The 19,302-nt window shown below is 43.9% G+C and overlaps 1 protein-coding gene across 5 annotated transcripts in view; it reads left to right on the forward strand.

Annotated features, from left to right (window-relative positions):
- LOC129180454 (receptor tyrosine-protein kinase erbB-4-like) overlaps window positions 1-19,302 on the forward strand; it is a 239,326-nt gene that overhangs the window by 205,425 nt on the left and 14,599 nt on the right. For 2 of the 5 annotated variants that reach the window (XM_054774951.1, XM_054774958.1), the window contains exons 21-27: window positions 1,088-1,249; window positions 3,503-3,578; window positions 3,746-3,892; window positions 6,959-7,056; window positions 7,122-7,292; window positions 9,226-9,508; window positions 10,424-17,691. In XM_054774951.1, coding sequence (XP_054630926.1) covers window positions 1,088-1,249; window positions 3,503-3,578; window positions 3,746-3,892; window positions 6,959-7,056; window positions 7,122-7,292; window positions 9,226-9,508; window positions 10,424-11,235 — 1,749 coding nt within the window. In that variant the 3' untranslated portion in view covers window positions 11,236-17,691. Of the gene's footprint in view, window positions 1-1,087; window positions 1,250-3,502; window positions 3,579-3,745; window positions 3,893-6,958; window positions 7,057-7,121; window positions 7,293-9,225; window positions 9,509-10,423; window positions 17,692-19,302 lie in introns of those variants that run through there. The other 3 variants (XM_054774983.1, XM_054774977.1, XM_054774968.1) reach the window with 2 other exon arrangements.

Below are 19,302 nucleotides of genomic sequence, written 5' to 3' on the forward strand. Positions count from 1 at the left end.
TGTGCGTTCCTCCTCCGTCCAGCCCACTGATCAAGAAATGTCTTCATACCAAATTTGTCATTTGTTGTTTCTGCCTCGCGCACGCTTGGCTTGTCACACGCTTGTCTTCCATTTGAACAAGTTGTAAGGACAAGGTTTTGCTTGCTTAGCCTTGAAAGTGGCTTCTCAGAATCCTAGATAGTAGCATCCATTTTCTTCTGCTTATCCGAGTCTGGGTCACGAGGGCAGCAGTGTCAGTCGGGAAGCCCAGACTTGTCCGTCTCTGGCCACATGGAGGGACACCGAGGCGTTCCGAGGCCGGCTGCGAGACATAATCCTCAAGTGTGACGTAGATCTAACACGGGGCCTCCTCCCGTCTCACAACTGGCTCCTCTCCAGGTGAAAGAGTAGCAGCTCTGCTGTGAGCTCTACTCCCGAATGACCAAACTCCTCACCTTATCTCTGAAGGTGAGTCCATCCACCCCGCAGAAAAAAACTTATTTCGGTCACTCGGTCACTACCCAAAAGTCACGACCGTAGGAACGTACATCGACCGGTAAATCCAAAGTTTTGCCTTCTGGCTCAGCTCTTTGTTCACCACAGCAGTCCGGTACAACGATGCTCCCCCGCTTTGCCTGTCAATCAACATTACCTCACTCGTGAACAAGATCCCAAGATACTTGAACTCCTCCACCTGGGGCAAGATGTCACCCCCAACCCTAAGGGTTCAATCCACCGTTTTCCGGCAAAGAATCAGGGCTGAGTCTCATCGCAGAAGCTTGACAGTCAACGCTGAAGGTCATCAGGACCACATCATCCACAAATAGCAGAGATGAGATCCTAAGGTCCCCCCAACTGGACAGCCTCAAGAGCTTGACTGTGCCTAGAAAATCTGTCCATAAAAATAATGAACAGAACAGGTGACAAAGGGCAGCCAGTCACATTGTGGGCGGTGGAATTCCTTTCCTCAGGCGTCCAGAATATTTGTTACACCGTTTGAACATAGTGTTGTTGTTATTGTCTATCCTAAGCATCAGGCTATCCCAAGTTGTAAGATGACATCATATCTCGTTGAGAGAATTCAAAATGTTTTTTTGTTTCCCCCCAGGGTATGATGTACCTTGAAGAAAGGCGTCTGGTCCACAGGGATTTGGCTGCCCGCAATGTGTTGGTGAAGTCGCCCAATCACATCAAGATCACCGACTTCGGCCTTGCGCGTCTGCTGGATGCTGACGAGAAGGAGTACAACGCAGACGGGGGCAAGGTCGGTGTAAGTCTGCTGCGCCTACCCTTATCCGCACACGTCTACACACAGGTCACGTAAGAACGTTTGACAAAGGAGGTAAATATCATGAGCCAAAAGTAATAAAAGCAAAGGTCACTGCTGGTGACCAAGGAAACTCGCAGAAAGAAGCGTTGTTCGGCAGAGAAAGTATAACAAATAGACACAAAATCCAAGCAAGTAGTCATCTCAGAGATGCTTTTGTATTCTCAGTATTCTCTCTGCCTATAAGGTTATGTTTGCATCAGTGTCGCTTGCTTGATTTGTGTGCTATGTCCTGTGTATAGTTTTTGATACACTACCGTGAATTTGATGACAATATACACAGTGACCATGTTAAAGAAACATTGGTGACCAACATATACAGTAATCCCTCGTTTATCGTGGTTAATTGGTTCCAGACCCGACCGTCATAAGTGAATTTCTGCAAAGTAGGATTCCTTGTTTGTAAATATGTTTATAGTTAGAGCATAGAAAGCCTGTTTGCAACCTTTTAAGTACTGTTTTGGACATTATAAGAGCCCTCTAGACATGAAGTGCACTTGTATTACTCAATATAGTGGACATAATAAGAGAAAATAAGATATATAAGACATAAATAAGACATAATATAGCCTATGGTTTGGTTAATTTGATATGCTTACTACACGCTTATTCTAACACTCAAAAGGTATACCTAATAAATACTGTATCCAAACATGTACCAAGATGAGTTTAAAATGATTTTTCCATAATGCATTTTGTCTGAGCAAACCATTGCCTCTGTTCACCAGAGGGAGCCATAGGAGCCCAGAGTCCAGAGGGAGGCTGACGCCATTGCAGCGTCCTGGCAGTCACCAATAAATGTGTTGCTCAGACGCAACGCATTATGGGAAAACTTGAAAAGAGATGGAGATGTTTTTTTCCGTTTTAAACTCGTATTGATACATGTTTGTATATTTCTCAGGTATACCTTTTGAATCTTCAGTTGCTGTGTGATGAGTTTAATGTTCTTTGTGAGATGACACCATGAGTCAGACTGTTATATCGAGTAATGACCTCCTGCGATTTCCAGTGGGTTGAAAAGCTTGTTGTGAGTGCACCGATAGCTCGTGATTGGCTCCTGCCAAAGAAAGAGCTACCGTTTCCTTACTGGCTCGCGAGCGGCACAGTATTTAAACAATTAGTAGTAGTTCCAAAGTAAAGGAGATGTCACGAGATTAGAATTTAGCCATAAATTAGCCACAAAAAACTAGCGGCTTATACACCGGCAATTATAGTAGTTTGTTATGTGCAATATTGCATAAAATATTGCATAAAAATGAGTTAAATTGTTTGCAAAAATGTTTGTGGTAATTTTGATGTTTTTGCAAGGGAAATTGTACATTTTGCTCCCTCGGATCACAAAAATTGCACCACCTTACCCCTGTTTAACTAGTGAGATCCGACAGTGTTCACTGCTAAATGATAAATGTTTGGGCCTTACGTATCACGTTTTTGCATGAGGCATTCAAATGCCAAACAAGTCATAATTTCACACATTTTTAAAACATTCACATTTTGCTAAAGAAGACCTTAACAAGACTGTGTGTTGCAGACAAAAAAACAAGTGCTGAAGTTTTTTCGGTGACCAGACATCAGTCAGAAGCGCCAAGCACATTGTCTGGATCGCCTCGCTTAATGGGCTCATTGCCGATTCCCTTTCTTGTCGAAGCAATGTTACGAGCAGCAAGTTTTTTAAGTTACAAAGGGAAGACGTCATTCTGCTTGCCAAGCAAAGCACTGCCACATGCATCACTCACTCAAATCCAGTGCTCCACACTTTTAGGAAATCTTAGCACCGTGTTAATACGCGGTGACGGCTGACGGCCCACCCAAGCTGCTGTGAACAGGCCATCTGCTGAGATTGCGTGCGATAAATGACCATGAGCTTCTCATTTAGCTCTTTAAAAAGCGTACACAAACTATTGACAATTGTCGGGACATGCTGAAGCTAATCACTCATCGCACTTGAGTAATATCGAGCAAAGCGGCACTGCCTCAGAGCTCCGTCGATATGCCAATATCTCACAAAGAGCAGCTCAAAGGATCAGGGAGCTGTTGCTAAAGCAGAGGTGATCAACTACAATTCAGGTGTAAATAACATTATATATACACATATATATATATATATATATATATATATACAGTGTATATATATATACATATATAAATATATACGATTTCCCTTGTGCCCTTGTAAATCTGTCTTTTCCTCCTCAGATGCCGGTTAAATGGATGGCTCTCGAGTGCATCCACTACAGGAAGTTCACTCATCAGAGCGACGTGTGGAGTTATGGTGTGTGCAAGGAAGCTTATTCTTCATCTGTATGCATATGTTAGTCATCCATGTGATCACGTCTGTGGGTGAAATAACCCTGAAATCCTGTTGTTGTTGTTGTTTTTTGTATTTGCATTTCCACGGTGCTTTTTCCGAGTCTTTGTTTTTGCCTTTGCATCCCTCAGGAGTGACCATCTGGGAGCTGATGACTTTTGGAGGCAAACCATATGACAGTATCTCCACACGGGAGATCCCAGACATCTTGGAGAAAGGGGAGCGCCTACCGCAGCCGCCCATTTGCACCATCGATGTCTACATGGTCATGGTCAAATGTAAGACGACACCATGGACATATATTATCTTATGACCATGTTGTTAGGCAACTTCCCTTTTTCTCATGCACGCGGTACATACAGTACACTTGGAGATGTCGATATTGGCATAAAAATGAAAAATATCGGTTCATATTGATATTGGCGATATCATCAGGTCATTTTGTAACTTGTGCATACAGGATCATATGCAGGACATCTGCAGGAAACTATACCTCTTCCACAGGTGTTTCAGCTTTGCTGGAGTCTGCGCTCTCCTATTTATCTCGTAGATTTGCCACCCTGCAAGGTCATTTTGTGAGCCTCTGAGTTAAACATGGATAGAGGTCAAATGGACGCGTAAATGAGGGATGAATGAAAAGATGATGCAATAAAACTAGAAATTCTCGATTCAGTGTTCCCTCGTTTATCACGGGGGGATAGGTTCCCAAAATAGCCCGCAACAAGTGAAATCCGTTAAGTAGCCAAGTTAATTTTTGTACAATTATTATATACATTTTAAGGTTGTATATACTTTAGACCTTTTTTCTCAGACAGGCATGAACATTTTCTCACATTTCTCTCTTGTTTAAAGTTCAAACCCTCCTTTGATTTTTAATGATCAACCTACGAGGTTGGACACTAGAAATTAATAAGTCACTCGTGTATTTCGCCCCTCTGACCATGCCTCTTTGTCCTGGCGCTGTTCCACTGTACTGTAGTGTTTCTGTATCCTTGTTAAAACATTTTGCTCCTGTCGTATTTTCCTCCTCCTCGAACCTCTCTCTGGCATCCTTCTGTCTCGATAGACAATGGTAGCCGAACGCATTCTGTACTGCACAGGAAGGCACAGAGGAGTGTTTTGGAAGTTTTTCTAATGAATGAATATTGTCCACAAAAGCAAATTGTCGTGTCTATTTTATTATAGAAGCTTGGATAAGGCACCAATCAGCACCAATGTTGCTGTCCACTGGAGAGTGCCCAGAGACAGAGAAAGACACAGTATTACATCGTGAGGACATACAAAGCACATACACAAGGACCTTTCATACAAAACACACACTTCCGCTCCCCAAATAAGGAACAATAAATCAGAACATCCTGCCAGGCACTGCTAGGACACCTCGGGCTGGCCGAGGTCACTGCGTGACCCTGTTCGCCTCACAACAGAGACACTGGAAGAAATATACTTGGGAGACACTAAGACTAAACTAAACTTGGGGGAAGAAAAGCTTACTAAAATGTTAATTTTGCCATCACAGGAGATTGATTGACAATGGTCTACAATCCCTTAGCCAATCAGGACGCAGAACACAACGCAAGGGTTCTCCCATAGCCAATCGCGTTCATACTGACGTGATTCATACGTGATTATCTACCATGGAGACGTAACACACTCAGAAGACCCTTCACTTGGAACAGATGCACCCTGTTGGTTTTATCTACGCACACACACGTAGTTTCTACATATGCCACCATTTTAATCTGTCGAAGGAGGGATTAGCTGTCCAACCTAGTCTGGCTGGTGTCTAATATCCAAACAAGTAAAAAAGGGACGTTTATACCCATTATTGCGCTACCTATCTAACAAAAGTCATAGAGGAAAGAGGAACAGAGATTGGAGATTGATTGGGCTTTGCTAAACCTTCGCTCTCCCCAGCACTGGCATTGCAATGGCTTGTATTTACTCCTTTTGGAATTCAATTGTAAACTGTCCTTGAAACTTCTAGACTTATTTCACTGTTGTTTGAATAAAAGAACCCTGGCTGGTCCGAACTCTGGGTAGTTTTTTTCAGTACGGCTCGTCCCTTCTTATCATTTTGCGAGCTGCGTCGGATTCTTCGTGAGGTGTGTTATTAGATCAGAAGTACTTTTTAAAAATCCTCCCCCCACACCAAATCACCTTTAGTCATTATAAACTGGAAATAATTCCAGACCGCGGACATACTGAGCTATCACTGTACAATTTGATGAGGTCTCACTCGCACGCCAATATCAATGTCGGCAGAAAAAACAATACCGATATGATCCGATATCTCATTTTTAGATAATGCTGGTCGGTTGTTATCGGATAACCCTAAAGAAAAGTCATCAGATGCATGGCGTTTCACACCATGCAAGGTCATTTTCGTTTCCATCTGGAACAAAAAACCCCAATGCCTCCTGCCTCCAAACCACCCATTGCTTCATTCAGCCCAAATTCTGCCATGGCACGTCCATTGTTCGTTCCTTCACCAGCTTATTCGAACACGGGGGCTTGACAGGGGCTCTGCCCACCCATATTTCCAAGAAGCCATGAGCACCCGTCCAGGGTTCGGGCTCTGCCAACTATCGGCAGCTTGGCCGTCCTTCACATTGCACCAGCCTGGTAGTCTCTCAGCCCAACAATGATGGAGTGACTTTTCTCTTGGCTTCAATTATCTGACATGAACTTCTCTGCAATGACTCTTTCTATTCTCCGACTTGAAATGACAACAGAGAACTGATGTGACTCATCCCAGAGCATGACATCAAAACATATTCCCAAGACGGAAATGTTAATCCAATTGAAATGTCATGGCATCTAATATTTATTCTCCTAATGTAAATGGCTTACAACAATGCCCGCGGACTCCTGCTTGCTCCCTGGAGAGTTTTTAAGAAATGTTTTCTATAAAACATTTTTGGACCAATTTTATTTTAAGGTCAAAGAGATCCACGTTAAAAAGCTCTCACTTTTGTTTCTGATCTGCAGGATTCCCTGAGGGTGCATGTGTTACATGGGACCTCATTGGGATTAACATTTGAAATGACACAGTCGGATATAGCTGATAGGACCAGGATGCTAACAATGAAGTCAGTACCTGTGTGTGCTTCCTGTCTAATGAGAGCAGACACACCACCTGGCCTTTCACTTCACCTTCAGGGGTTTGCTTTGTGTACACCAGCTGTGGCCTCAAAGAGGGAAACTGGGCCGAACACCCGCCCCACCAAGCCTGCTTTTCTTTTACCTAATGTCTACATTGAGTCGATGGGCAGTCACCACTCATAATGTGTGGCCCATTTAGTGATGGAAGAACCAGTCTGATCCATATTTGTCCTTTCCAGGCTGGATGATTGATGCTGACAGCAGGCCCAAGTTTAAGGAGCTGGCTGCTGAGTTCTGCAGGATGGCACGGGACCCCCAACGATACCTGGTCATCCAAGTAGGTTTGACGCAACAGAACCTTGTTCACGCGGTCCTTCTTTTCTAAAATCTTGCAATTTTCAGGGAGACGATCGGATGAAGCTCCCCAGCCCCAACGACAGCAAGTTCTTCCAGAGCCTTCTGGATGAGGAGGACCTGGATGACCTGATGGATGCTGAGGAGTACCTGGTGCCTCGCGGTTTTGACGGAACTCATCCGTCACACACAGCAAGACCTCGAGTTGACTCAAACCGAGTAAGTCTACCCTTTAACCCCTTGCTGTTCTGATGGCCCGCCTTCTACTATTTTCATGAGCAAGCCGGTGTTTTACTCTGCCTCCTACAGTATTTGTGCGCCTAGGCGTTTTGTATGTCATTGGAAGCCTTAGTTTGCTGAGATTCTACTGATATACACGATTCAAGAATACAATCATAACTGCATGCTTGGTAAACACAAACGTTAGACCAGTCGCAAACATAAACCTGAACTCAGCTTTGAATCTTCAAAGTATTCCAGGGGCAGATAAAACGCTGGCAATGGTCACACCGAGCCTTGCTTCCATAAAGACACACTGACTGCTGCTGCAGACTTTCATATTTGTGGCCCAATAGCCAATGAACTTCTCTGTGTAAAAAAAAGTACCAGCAAGCACCAGACTTGATTGCTGGAAAAAGAGGCTTTTATCACAGGTTTAAATGATCTCATATCCAGCACAATAATCCTTGATTTGTACATATACATGTATAAGCCGCAGCGGTGTATAAGCCACATGTGTCCACGTCATAAAATGGCATATTGTGGCACACACTAGTCCGTGAGGACCAGGCGGCTCTTTATTTGACAGGAGCCAATCATGAGCTATGAGAAAACTCACGACGGGCTTGTCGACCCGTTGAAAATTGCTGGTAACTACTCAATATAACAGCCTGACTCACGGTGTCATCCTATATAGAACACTAAACTCATCACACAGCAACTTAACACTCAAAAGGTATACCTAAGCATAGACAAGCAGCATAGAAAATGGATGGATGGCACTGCAATGTTGCCTCTGTCCACCAGAGGGATCCAGAGGAGCCCGGAGCACAGAGGGAGGCTGACGTCATTGCAGCGCCGTTGCTCAGATGCAAATGCATTATCAAAAAACGTCATTTTAAACTCGTATTGGTACATGTTTGTATATGTGTATATGTTCTGAAGTAAAAGAGATGTCACAAGATTAGAATTTAGCGATAAATTATCCGCACGGCTGTATAAACCGCAGGGTTCAAAGTTTCAGAAAAAAGCAGCAGCTTATACACCGGAACTCCCAGTAGGTAAGGACTCAAGCTATGTCTCCATTGTGATTTTCCAGTCCACACCAAAAATAGAGGCGAACCTAAAAAAATTGCTTCTTTTTCCATGTACGCAAACTCCTCTTAATCAGTGTCGGTCGCACTTTGACACATTCTGACTTTTGAGCTTGTTAGCTTTCAAAAGAGCCCAAAGCCATGCCTCTACTCCAAATGGTTCAAGGACAGCTTTGCGTTGTCTTTGGGCATGCCATTTTTAGGCGGTTTAGCCCCAAAAAATCCTGGAATGTTTAGGGGTTAAATATATACAGCTTGTGTTGTCATCTACAGCGACGTGGGTACCGTCCAATTATCAATTTTGACATGATTTCTTCTAAAGCAAGGCTTTGAAGAACAAACAGAAAAGTTTTGAGGAGGAGGAAGTTGATTGCAGAGGAGGGAAGAATTTGATAGAGTGCTATAACCTCAGGATGTTTCCTTCCTTGTTGTGTTGTTTGTAGCTGCACTTCCTGTAATTACTGCTGTAGTGCGTGCAGTTGGCGTGAGTGCAGAGGAGTGGGCCGAGGTTAAATAGCCTGCAGCAAGCTAGCAGAGCTCCACAGGAAACCCTTCGCTCTGCGTGTCATGTTTTGTTTTCTTTTGGGGTTTTTGCTTCTTTTTTGAGGCTCAGGTGTGCGCGTTGTTGGCTGCCCCTCACGCTCCCTTAAGGCTGATGACTGCACCCACAGAACTTTTCACACAATTTTACTTTCAACTGGCAGCTGCACAGGTTAAAAGTCTCGCTAAGTTTGCCGCAGGTGACACACAGCTGGCTCAAACATCATTATTTTTGGTTTGAGCACAATTTGAATCCAATTTCTTTCCTTTCTTTATCTATTATCCTTCCTCTTCTCCAGAACCAGTTTGGCTATCGGGAAGGAGGGCCAAACTCTTCAGAGGGTCTCGTGGCCGGGGCCCAGGCCTGTGTAAAGCAGGAAGCCGCCGGGGGGCAGGGTCCCAGCCTGGAAGACCAACGCTGCAACGGGAACCTGCAGAAGAAGAGTCTGAGCCAAGCTGGGGCCGAAGACAATGGAGGGCAGCGATACAGCGCTGACCCCACCATCTTCCTGGGGGAGAGGGTCTCCAGAGACACGGATGAAGATGGATACATGACTCCTATGAAGGACAAGAGCTCATCAGGTATTGAGACAAAAAGCACACAGAGAGGATGACATTTGAGTGTTGGTAACAGCCTCAAGAGTTGATCAGATCAGAATTCCAAGAGAAAAGCCCGGAAGCTAAAATACAGTGAAGTGTGTCCTGGAGGGCATATGATCTGGAGCTCAAAGCCTTTGACAGTTGCAAGTAAAAATGCAGGCTACACAGACATACACATCAAAACTAATGCAAGTCATCGTGGCAGCCATGTAAACACTGAAGGATTGGAGATCCCCCCTGCTGTGGGCTTTTAGTTTGCAAAGAAAAGTATTGAAGCAACAATATGAAGTGATTGCTGAATCAAAATGTACACCAAGCCGACCAGGAACGTATAAATTCTCTGCTCACCTCAGAGTAAATGTGATCTGTTGTAGTAGAGTCACTCGGTAATTGTGTCTGTTCATGTCAATTGTGTTCAGTGATTAACACTATTTGGCGCTTGTGCATCAGCCTCTGATCGTAAATTCTGCCCTGCTCTTACGCCTTTCATTTTTGAGCTTCTCAAAATATAACAAGGCCCGAGGCAAAATGCATCTGATGCAATGTCAAGGAGCGAAAGAGTGGGCAAAATCAATAGGTTTCACACCCTGCTTTAATAGCGCTTGGAAGCAGCAAAAAGAGGTCATTTGTTGGCATTTTCACCCCCCGGCAGATGGAGTTTGCAGTGCCAAAGAACTTCTGGCAAGTTGCCTGTCTGTTCCTGAGTGGTTCCCATTATTACCATTATCATGTCCCCTTCCATCTCCGCCTCTCATTAGCAAGTGACCTCTCCTTTTCCTACTTTTTCTTTCCCTTTCCCTGATCTCATTTCTGATTTTACTAGTTGATCTGCTTTATTCTTTCACAAACTCCTTCTTTATTCCTTTCCGTCCTTCTTCTTTTCTGATGTGTGTACAGAATACCTGAATCCAATTGAGGAAAACCCCTTTGTCTCGCGGCGTAAAAATGGGGAGATCCATGCGTTGGACAACCCAGGCTACCACAGCACCCCCAGCAGCCAGCCCAAAGCGGAGGACGAATACATCAACGAGCCCCTCTACTTCAACACCTTCCATAGCACAGCTGAGACCCTGCGGAGAAACGGTCTGCCTCTTCCCACCCAGCCGCCCTCTTCCATCTCAGCCACCACCTCAGGGTCCCACCTCCCACTTAGCATCCAGACCAGCCTGCCTCACTACCCTATCCCCACGGCTCAGCCGTCTCCGTCTGGCATGCCCTGCCACCACGGTCCGCTGACCCACATCCTCCACGCCCACCACACCATCAAACCGACAGCACAAGCTAGCATTCTCGGTGTCGGCCCCACCAGCCAGAGCCAAACAGGAACTACAGCTAAGGCCTCGGCGTGCCATTCAGGTGTACCATCCACCGCGGCCCCCGTTGGGCACGCCAGCCTGCCAGCCTACCAGAGCCACATAGCCTCGCAGCCTGCCAGCCTGCTGAAGCACGGGGGACAGACAGCAGGTAAAGCCACTGGGAAGAAGCTGAAGGTAACCTTTGACAATCCGGAATACTGGCAGCACAGCTTGCCTCCCAAACCATCTGACAGCACCCAGGGCGGGTCCACCAATGCTAAGCTCTTCTACAAGCAGAACGGACACATACGGCCAGCAGTAGCTGAAAACCCCGAATACATGTCTGAGTTTTCCCTGAAGTCTGGGCCCGTTCTGCCACCTCCTCCCTACCGGCAGAGGAATACCGTGGTGTAGATTGATCCGCAGCCTCTAGAAACCTCTGCAGTAACCCAACCAGAGCCTCCACAAACTCCTACCGATCCATTCTGTTCATCGTAGACTGTAGCAACATACCGAGGCGGAAAGACCCAAACCGAGCAGAACGATATCTACATTTCTAGGGACTGCCATCCGAGACACTGGGAATGTGGAGGACGCATCATGCTGTGGACATACGGTCATTTCCAGCAAAACACACGGCGTCTGAACCCATCACCAGCCGCCCCGCTGTGTCACTTGGAAGAGCAGAACAAGAATGTTTTTTCCTTTTTTCAATATAAATCGATGTGGCTGACGGTAACCTACGAAGGACTCGAAATGTGTTTTTTCTCAGCTACAAAGAGCAATTAGTATCTAATGGAGGAAACAAGTCTGAAAAGCCGATCAATCCCGCTCATATTTATACAGTACTGTAGACTTTCTTTCCACAGGTTTGGTGATAAACTGTAACTGTGCTACTGTGACAACATTTACATTTACACCTATTTTCCTCCAAAACACGAAAGGTCAGGTGCCGGCATCCTGTTTTGCGTGTTGAACCGCCCTGAAAGCAGCAGAAAGATTATATCAGACAAAGCTGTGTAAAAATCGCCTGATCTGAATTTGGAAAGAAATGGTAGAAATAATTTAGCACTATATTTTAGAGCCATGCCACACCACAACCATGTCAGATCCATCATTGGTGTTCAAAAACCTCATTACGAGGTAATAGAGCCACCTACGTTCTACTTGCCAATCATGCTGTTTTGAAAGAAATACTGTGTGGGAAAAAGTGTTTGCCCCCTTCCTGTTTTCTTATTTTTTGCATGTTTGTCACACTTAAAATTTCAGATCATCAAACAAATGTAAATATTAGTCAATGACAACACAACTCAACACAAAATGCACTTTTTAAATGAAACTTTTTATTATTAAGGGAGGAAAAACATCCAAAGCTACATGGTCCTGTGTGAAAAAGTGATGGCCCCCTAAAGCTAATAAGTGGTTGGGCCCCCCTTAGCAGCAACAACTGCAATCAAGCGTTTGTGATAACTTGCAATGAGTCTCCTACAGCGCTGGGGAGGAATTTTGTCCCACTCATCTTTGCAGAATTGTTGTCATTCAGCCGCATTGGAGGGTTTTCCAGAGTGAAGTGCCTTTTTAAGGTCATGCCACAGCATCTCAATAGGATTCACGTCAGGACTTCAAGGTCATCATTTTGTTTTTCTTCATCCATTCAGAGGTGGACTTGCTGGTGTGTTTTGGATCATTGTCCTGCTGCAGAACCCAAGTTGCTTTCAGCTTGAGGTCCCCAACAGATGGCCGGACATTCTCCTTCAGCACAATTCATGCTTCCATTTATCACAGCAAGTCTTCCAGGTCCTGAAGCAGCATAACAGCCTCAGACCATCACACTACCACCACCACATTTTACTCCTGGTATGATGTTCTTTTTCTGAAATGCGGCGTCACTTTTACGCCAGATGTATTGGGACACACACCTTCCAAAAAGTTCAACATTTGTTTCGGAAGACCACAGATTATTTTCCCAAAGGTCTTGGGGATCATCAAGATGTTTTCTGGCAAAACTGCCTTAATGTTGTTTTTGTTCAGCAGTGGTTTTTGTCTTGGAAGTCTGCCATGGAGGTCGTTTTTGCCCAGTGTCTTTCTTATGGTGGAGTCATGAACACTGACCTTAACTGAGAAGTGAAGCCTGCAGTTCTTTAAATGTTGTTGTGGATGAGTCATCGCTGCACTCTTGGGGTCATTTTGGTTGGCCGGCCACTCCTGGGAAGGTTCGCCACTGTTCCATGTTTTGGCCATTTGTGGATAATGGCTCTCACTGTGGTTCACTTTAGAAAAGTTTAGAAATGGCCTTATAACCTTTTCCACTTGAACTCAGGTGTGATAAACCACATCTAAGTCATGTTTTAACGGTGGGGCAATCACCTTTTCACACAGGGCCATGTAGGTTAGGATTTTTTTCTTCCCTCAAAATAAAGAGTTTAATTTAAAAACTGCATTTTGTGTTCAGTTATGTTGTCATTGACTAATACTTAAATTACTTTGATTATCTGAAACATTCAAGTGTGAGAAACACGCAAACAAGAAATCAGGAAGGGGGCAAACACCTTTTCACACCACTGTATAATAAATTAAAAATAATATATCAATATAATAATATATCACGCCTCACAAAAGTGAAAAAGTTAATAAAAGGTGGTTACCTAATGGAGGACATTTTCAGTACCTTCATAATACGTACTTTTTTACTGTTAAAGTGAAAAATAGAACTTTATTTTCTGTAAGAAATTCTAAAAAATGTTGGGCAACGGGCTGGAGAAGGTTCACATCCAGAAGACAAGATCAGAATTACTCATGTTCACACAGACCTGGGAAAAAAATGAACGAATGACTGAAAACGCTGTGCAGTGGATCCCCGCACATTCGCGATTCGGCACTTGCGACGCTGCAAATTGGCAGATTTTTGGTCAACACATTTTTATTTTCTAAAAATAAGCCATTTTTTTCCACAGAAAAAAGTTGGTAATAATTTATAAATACATGATAATTAAGGTCAAATGTACAGCCAGTGTGTACCAGCCCACAATTATTACATGTTTATGTCTGTATGCTTCACTCATCATGTTTTTTGCCAAGCACTGAGATGTCACACTTTGTTCGGCAGTCCTTGAACGCACCATAGTAACGTGAAGCAAAGCAAAAGTGAAAAGTTTTTGTTATAAATTTGTTCCAAAAGGTCAGACAGAAACCGAAACGTATGAAAACGGAAGCAATTTTTCTCGTACGAAGTCCAATTAATCCATTCCAAACCCCCAACAATATGAACAAAATGACATTTTATCGAGAATAATTATAGTGTTCCATGCAGAAAACAAAATGAAATGCATATAAATGGCGAATGATATGGATAAGTGGACATGTAACATGACTTGTACCCATGACTTGTATGGTAAAGACGAGTGTGCCACAAGCAGACACTTTTATGGCCGTCTCAATGACTTGCGTTTTTTTCACCATTCGCTGGCAAGTCTGGAAATGGAACCCAAGCAAAATAAGGGGATCTCCTGTAATATGCATTCCGGGCCACAAGTTGGCATTTTAAAACAACACCACACACGCCAAATGCTTGTCTTTTGCGTGTTATCCAAAACTTTTTTTACTGTGATGTGCTCATAACAGGCTCAACGCATGCACGTTCTTCATTTTTCAAGATGAACATTTTTCTGTTTCCCAGCCGCCGTTGGTGCTCCATCATACAGCCTTCCCAGGGCGCTGAATGGACCTCAGCTGGTCTGTTCAGGTTGTCTTTGAAGACGTTGTGCCACCCATCTGAGCGGGCTTTATCAGTTCACGCTTAACGACTAGATAGGACGGTTCTAGTCTGAGGGGTTGGTGCTTTCTTAACGACTGTCGTTTTGCACCACAAAAGTGTGAAACCGTTCTCGTCTGGCTCTAATAACATTAAAAATCGCATTCAAAAGGTCAAAAACAGGTTTTTTGTGCTCTACTTACAAAAATATTTGACTTATAAATAATAAAAATGTTATTAACTTATCACAGTCGGGTCTGGAACCAATTAACCGTGATAAACGAGGGATTAGTTTATTCACAGACACATCAAACAGCCATTAATTATTCCTTCTTCTGCCAAGTCATACACAACACGTTTGCCAGAAAAGGCAACTCACAGCTTGCCAAGCAACGACGTTTCCCCCTCTGAGATTCCGCTTTGTCGCCGAGTCGTCATCACTGGGACGTCCTGGCTGTGTTTTCTTCCTTCCAGGTTGTTTATTTGTGTGTTTTAATATACGTGCTGAAATGGCAACCTCCCCGTGACGCGCTTGGATCAAACTGGTGGGGTAGAAAGACACGACTTCTTCCAGAAATATCCAACTTGTTTATCTGCTCGCTCACCACTTCAGAACCCCAAGTACTAACAAAGATCAGTGGCTCCACGTCGGCCAAGAGTTCACCAAGGAAACACTTTTTTGAGGGGGTGACCGGCTTCAGGAATATATTCTATTTCAAGTGTGTGTGTTTGTTCCAAACAGTAGTCATAATGTTGCTTTGATGGTGTCATGATTATTTGATGAAGGAGTATTTTGTAATCCCTTTTGGAGCTGCAAACTCATTGAAATGGAGACAGTATTTAATGTCGGCTGTGAAATATTTATAGCACGTTTGAGCTTGTTTATGTGGTGCAATGGAAGCAACTGCCAAATGCGGGTTTTCAAGGAAAGAAAAAAGGGGATGATGGTGATAAAAAGGCACATCTACATGTTTGCCCCAAATCATCAGGCAGGCAAAGTGGATGTTTTGAATCAAGAGGGAGGCCGAGGACGCTGCCGGCTTGACTTGTTGTTTGAGTCGGGAAGGCTGCAAGTTTGCACGGAAGCGATCGTTTTTCTCTCGTGTGCATTTCTTGTTTCCAGACAGATACCTTCTACTAACCTCACTGCCACGCCTCCTTCTTTCTCTCCTTTATACCCTGTAATCCCCTTTCATGTTTATCTCCTTCTCTGCTCCCTGTGCGCCACGGGATCCGTCACAAAACGTGATTTCATTTACGTTTGGTGATCTCCGCTTCTGTGTTTCCTTTACGCTACGTGTTATCAGTCTGATGTGATTTCCTTTCATGTTTCCTCTACCAGATCCTCTCCTTTACATCATGTCCGCCCCTTCCACGGTCTGCTTCCCTCTTGCGTACATGCCATGGGATGTCCTTCCATGTTTCCTTGCCACCTTTTATGGATTACCATGTGTTCTATTTCTTTAGCTCTCATGGTCCCCTCCTGTGGTTCACTCATGCCAAGTGATCTTCCCTGCTTCCTTAACGCCACAATATCTTATCTAGCACATTACAGTCAAACTTCGCTTTTCCTGGAAAATTTTTGCCTCGGTTTTCAAACTAGTCCATTTCTCCTGTAATGTGTCCTTAGGCTAAATCGAGTGCCTGGACAAAGCACCCTACGCGTTGCTGACTCACCGTCCATGCATTTAAAAAATATATATATATTGTTAAATAACCTGCCATGGGGCCCAAAAAGTTTGGGAGTGCGAGCAGTTTGATAAAGAAGGTGAGAAACACTATTGAATTCCATCTCGCCAGGATGTACAGGAAGTCTGCATAAATAATTCGTTCCATTCCTTCATTGTTTAAAATTATTTTCCATCCATCCATCCATCTTCTCCTGCTTATTCGAGATCAGGTCGCGGCGGCAGCAGCCTAAGCAGGGAGTCCCAGATTTTCCACTTCGTCCAGCTCCTGCCGGCGGGTCCCGAGGCGTTCCCAGGCCAGTTGGGAGACATAGTCTCTCCAACGTGTCCTGGTCTACCGGTCAGACTTGCCCTGAACATCCGGGAGCCCCCTCATCTGGCTCCTCTCAATGCGGAGGTGTAGCAGTTCTACTCTGAGCTTCTCCCGGATGACAGTGCTTCTCACCTCATCTCTAAGGGAGAGCCCAGCCCCCCTACGGAGAAAACTCATTTCGGCCGCTTGTACCCGCAATCTTGTCCTTTCGGTCACTACCCAAAGCTCATGACTGTGGATGAGCATTAGGGACGTAGCCCGACCAGTACATTGAAAACCGAACTGTATTTTTGGCAATAATTTTCATCGAAAACCGAATCGTACGAAAAGCGAGATACCACTGTATATCTGTAATCTGGACTTCTCAGTTTTGTGTGTTATTTATCCAATCCATGAGGTGTTCTGCTGTTTATTTCACGTGAACTGTAATTGCACAAATCACTGCTGACAAGTTGATTTTCCGTGTTTAAAGTATAACTGTACAGAATTGTTGGGGTATCTAATGCACTTCAGATGTGAATAGTATTTTTATAAAAGCACTGAAATAATGGCCAACAATGACAAATTGTAAATAGGGACGGTGCTGCTTTGGATTTCTACGCTCTACTTTTTTCCTCCTGCTTTCATCTGCTGCACACACACACACACACACACACACACACACAGACACACACAAAAAAGCGACCTGTCGTACGTATTTGCTTCATGTGAGTGCACCCTTTTTGACAAACGGAGGTTTGGATTGAACATGCGAGCTGACCCTTCTGTAAACATCGTGCCTGCCTTTGTGTGATGTTTGTTAGTTGGCAGTGGGCGGGGCTTCCTGTCATCACACTGATCCTATCTGCTCTTTTTCTACCGAAAGTCTTTCTGAGCCAAGTCCGACATCTTCCTCTTTTGATTGGCCCGGGACAACCTGTTTTCTCTTCTGCATGCTTCTAGTGGGGACAGAGCCAAGAGAGGCCTTTGCCGCTAGCGTTGCCCCTTTATCCTCTCTGTGTTCTTTGCAGACCATACCCAAAGCTTTGTACCATAGAAGTACTGTTCCTCATGTTTGTTACATGAATCTGTCAAAAGTATATTTTTAATTTAATATAAATAAAGATGGATTCTGTAAATGTTGTGGAGGCTCGTGCATTCGTCTAGCAGACGTTGGTGTGTGCAGGTGCATGAGGTAAATAAAGGTGGGTTTACATGAACGTTTCTCAACTGGCGGGTCGCAGACAAGTCGAAAATATAGTTTTAGAATATTTGTATGGAATTAACACAAAAAATGAAGTAGCTTCAAATTAAACTATGTCATTAAATAACCATTGAAAAAAACAACACACCTCCCATTATCAGAAAATGACATTGAAATATTTAATGCAACTTAAAAATGTGCATTTCAAAATATTTGTATTTCAAAATAAATACTATACATTACAAAATTCTACTAAATATTTGAATGTCATTTTTTGACAGTCTGAACTGCATTGTTTTATTTTAAACGTTAAGACTTTCAAAATATTTGCATATCAAAATAAAAAAGTACTCCAGACGATCACAAAATGACATGAAATATTTCAATATAATTAACATACATTACAAAATTATGTAAAATATTGTGGTGCTTTTTTTTTTATGCTCAATTTCACGGGCCGACATGGTACAGGGCAAAATGACCAGTTTGTTCCGTGCGATATTGTACAAAAACCAACACAGTGTACGAAAGCTGAGGTGTTGGAGAAACCAAGTTTTGACTGTACTTCAGTCATATAAATCAAATAAATAAGTCATGAAAATCCAGGTGAAAACAACGAAATAAGTAAAAAAAAATACATACGAAGATAGCTGGAAAATGTAAAAGCAGGCCTTCTGGGTGTGTTGTGGTGGAAGTGTGCCGGCTGTGCCATTACGATATGGACTTATGGGACGCATCCCTAGTGGTACGTGCCGTACGTCAGGGATTCTTCCTGCTCTTCAGTCCCTAAACTCGTTGCCGCAATCTCCCAGCTTTACACGCCACCCTGCCGACTGCAAACAGAGCAGAAAATGAGCATTTTCTCTCATGCTAATCGCTTTAATAATCAAATGTAACAGATGGTGTCATTAATTAAGCGCCTCTCAAATGGCCTTATGCTTATTCTGACCTGACTTCTCGGGATGCAGAAGTTTGGCTTGGGGCGAGATGCCACACTTGCACGCTCAAAAGGACTTGCAGATGAAGACCAACCGCATCAAAAGGTCCGCAGCGTCCACGCCTCAGAAAAGCCGAAGTGAGGATACAACCCGCTGCTCACGTTTTCCCCTCGCCCCGTGCGGCGCTGAATCCACTGTTTATCCAAGCGCTGCTTATGTAAACAGGCATGGGCAACATTGTTTTGCAATGCGGTACTACATTGCAGGCTTTCATTCCAGTCATAAATTATCCAGAACCGTCCAATGGCTGAATATGAGCCCTCTGAAGTCACTGCTATTAATACTAATAAGGCAGCAGAGTGCTTTAAGTAAACACTGTTTATGAACAGAAATCTTTTTCCTCTTCCTTCTCCCTCCGTTGGTTTCCCTCGCCGGAGCGCTGAGATTCAATTAGCAGGCACATCAAATTCCTCCATCGCAGTTAAGAGAGAAGTTCTTTTCGCTTTTGCTCACATGTAGCTCCTTATTCAAAATCCATATTAGGCCTGACAGTTTTAATCACCATCGCAGAGTTTCTCATTTGCCAGCCTTCTGGCGTCACAAAAGGA

Source organism: Dunckerocampus dactyliophorus, chromosome 1 (assembly GCF_027744805.1).
Source record: "Dunckerocampus dactyliophorus isolate RoL2022-P2 chromosome 1, RoL_Ddac_1.1, whole genome shotgun sequence".
NCBI lineage: Eukaryota > Metazoa > Chordata > Actinopteri > Syngnathiformes > Syngnathidae > Dunckerocampus > Dunckerocampus dactyliophorus.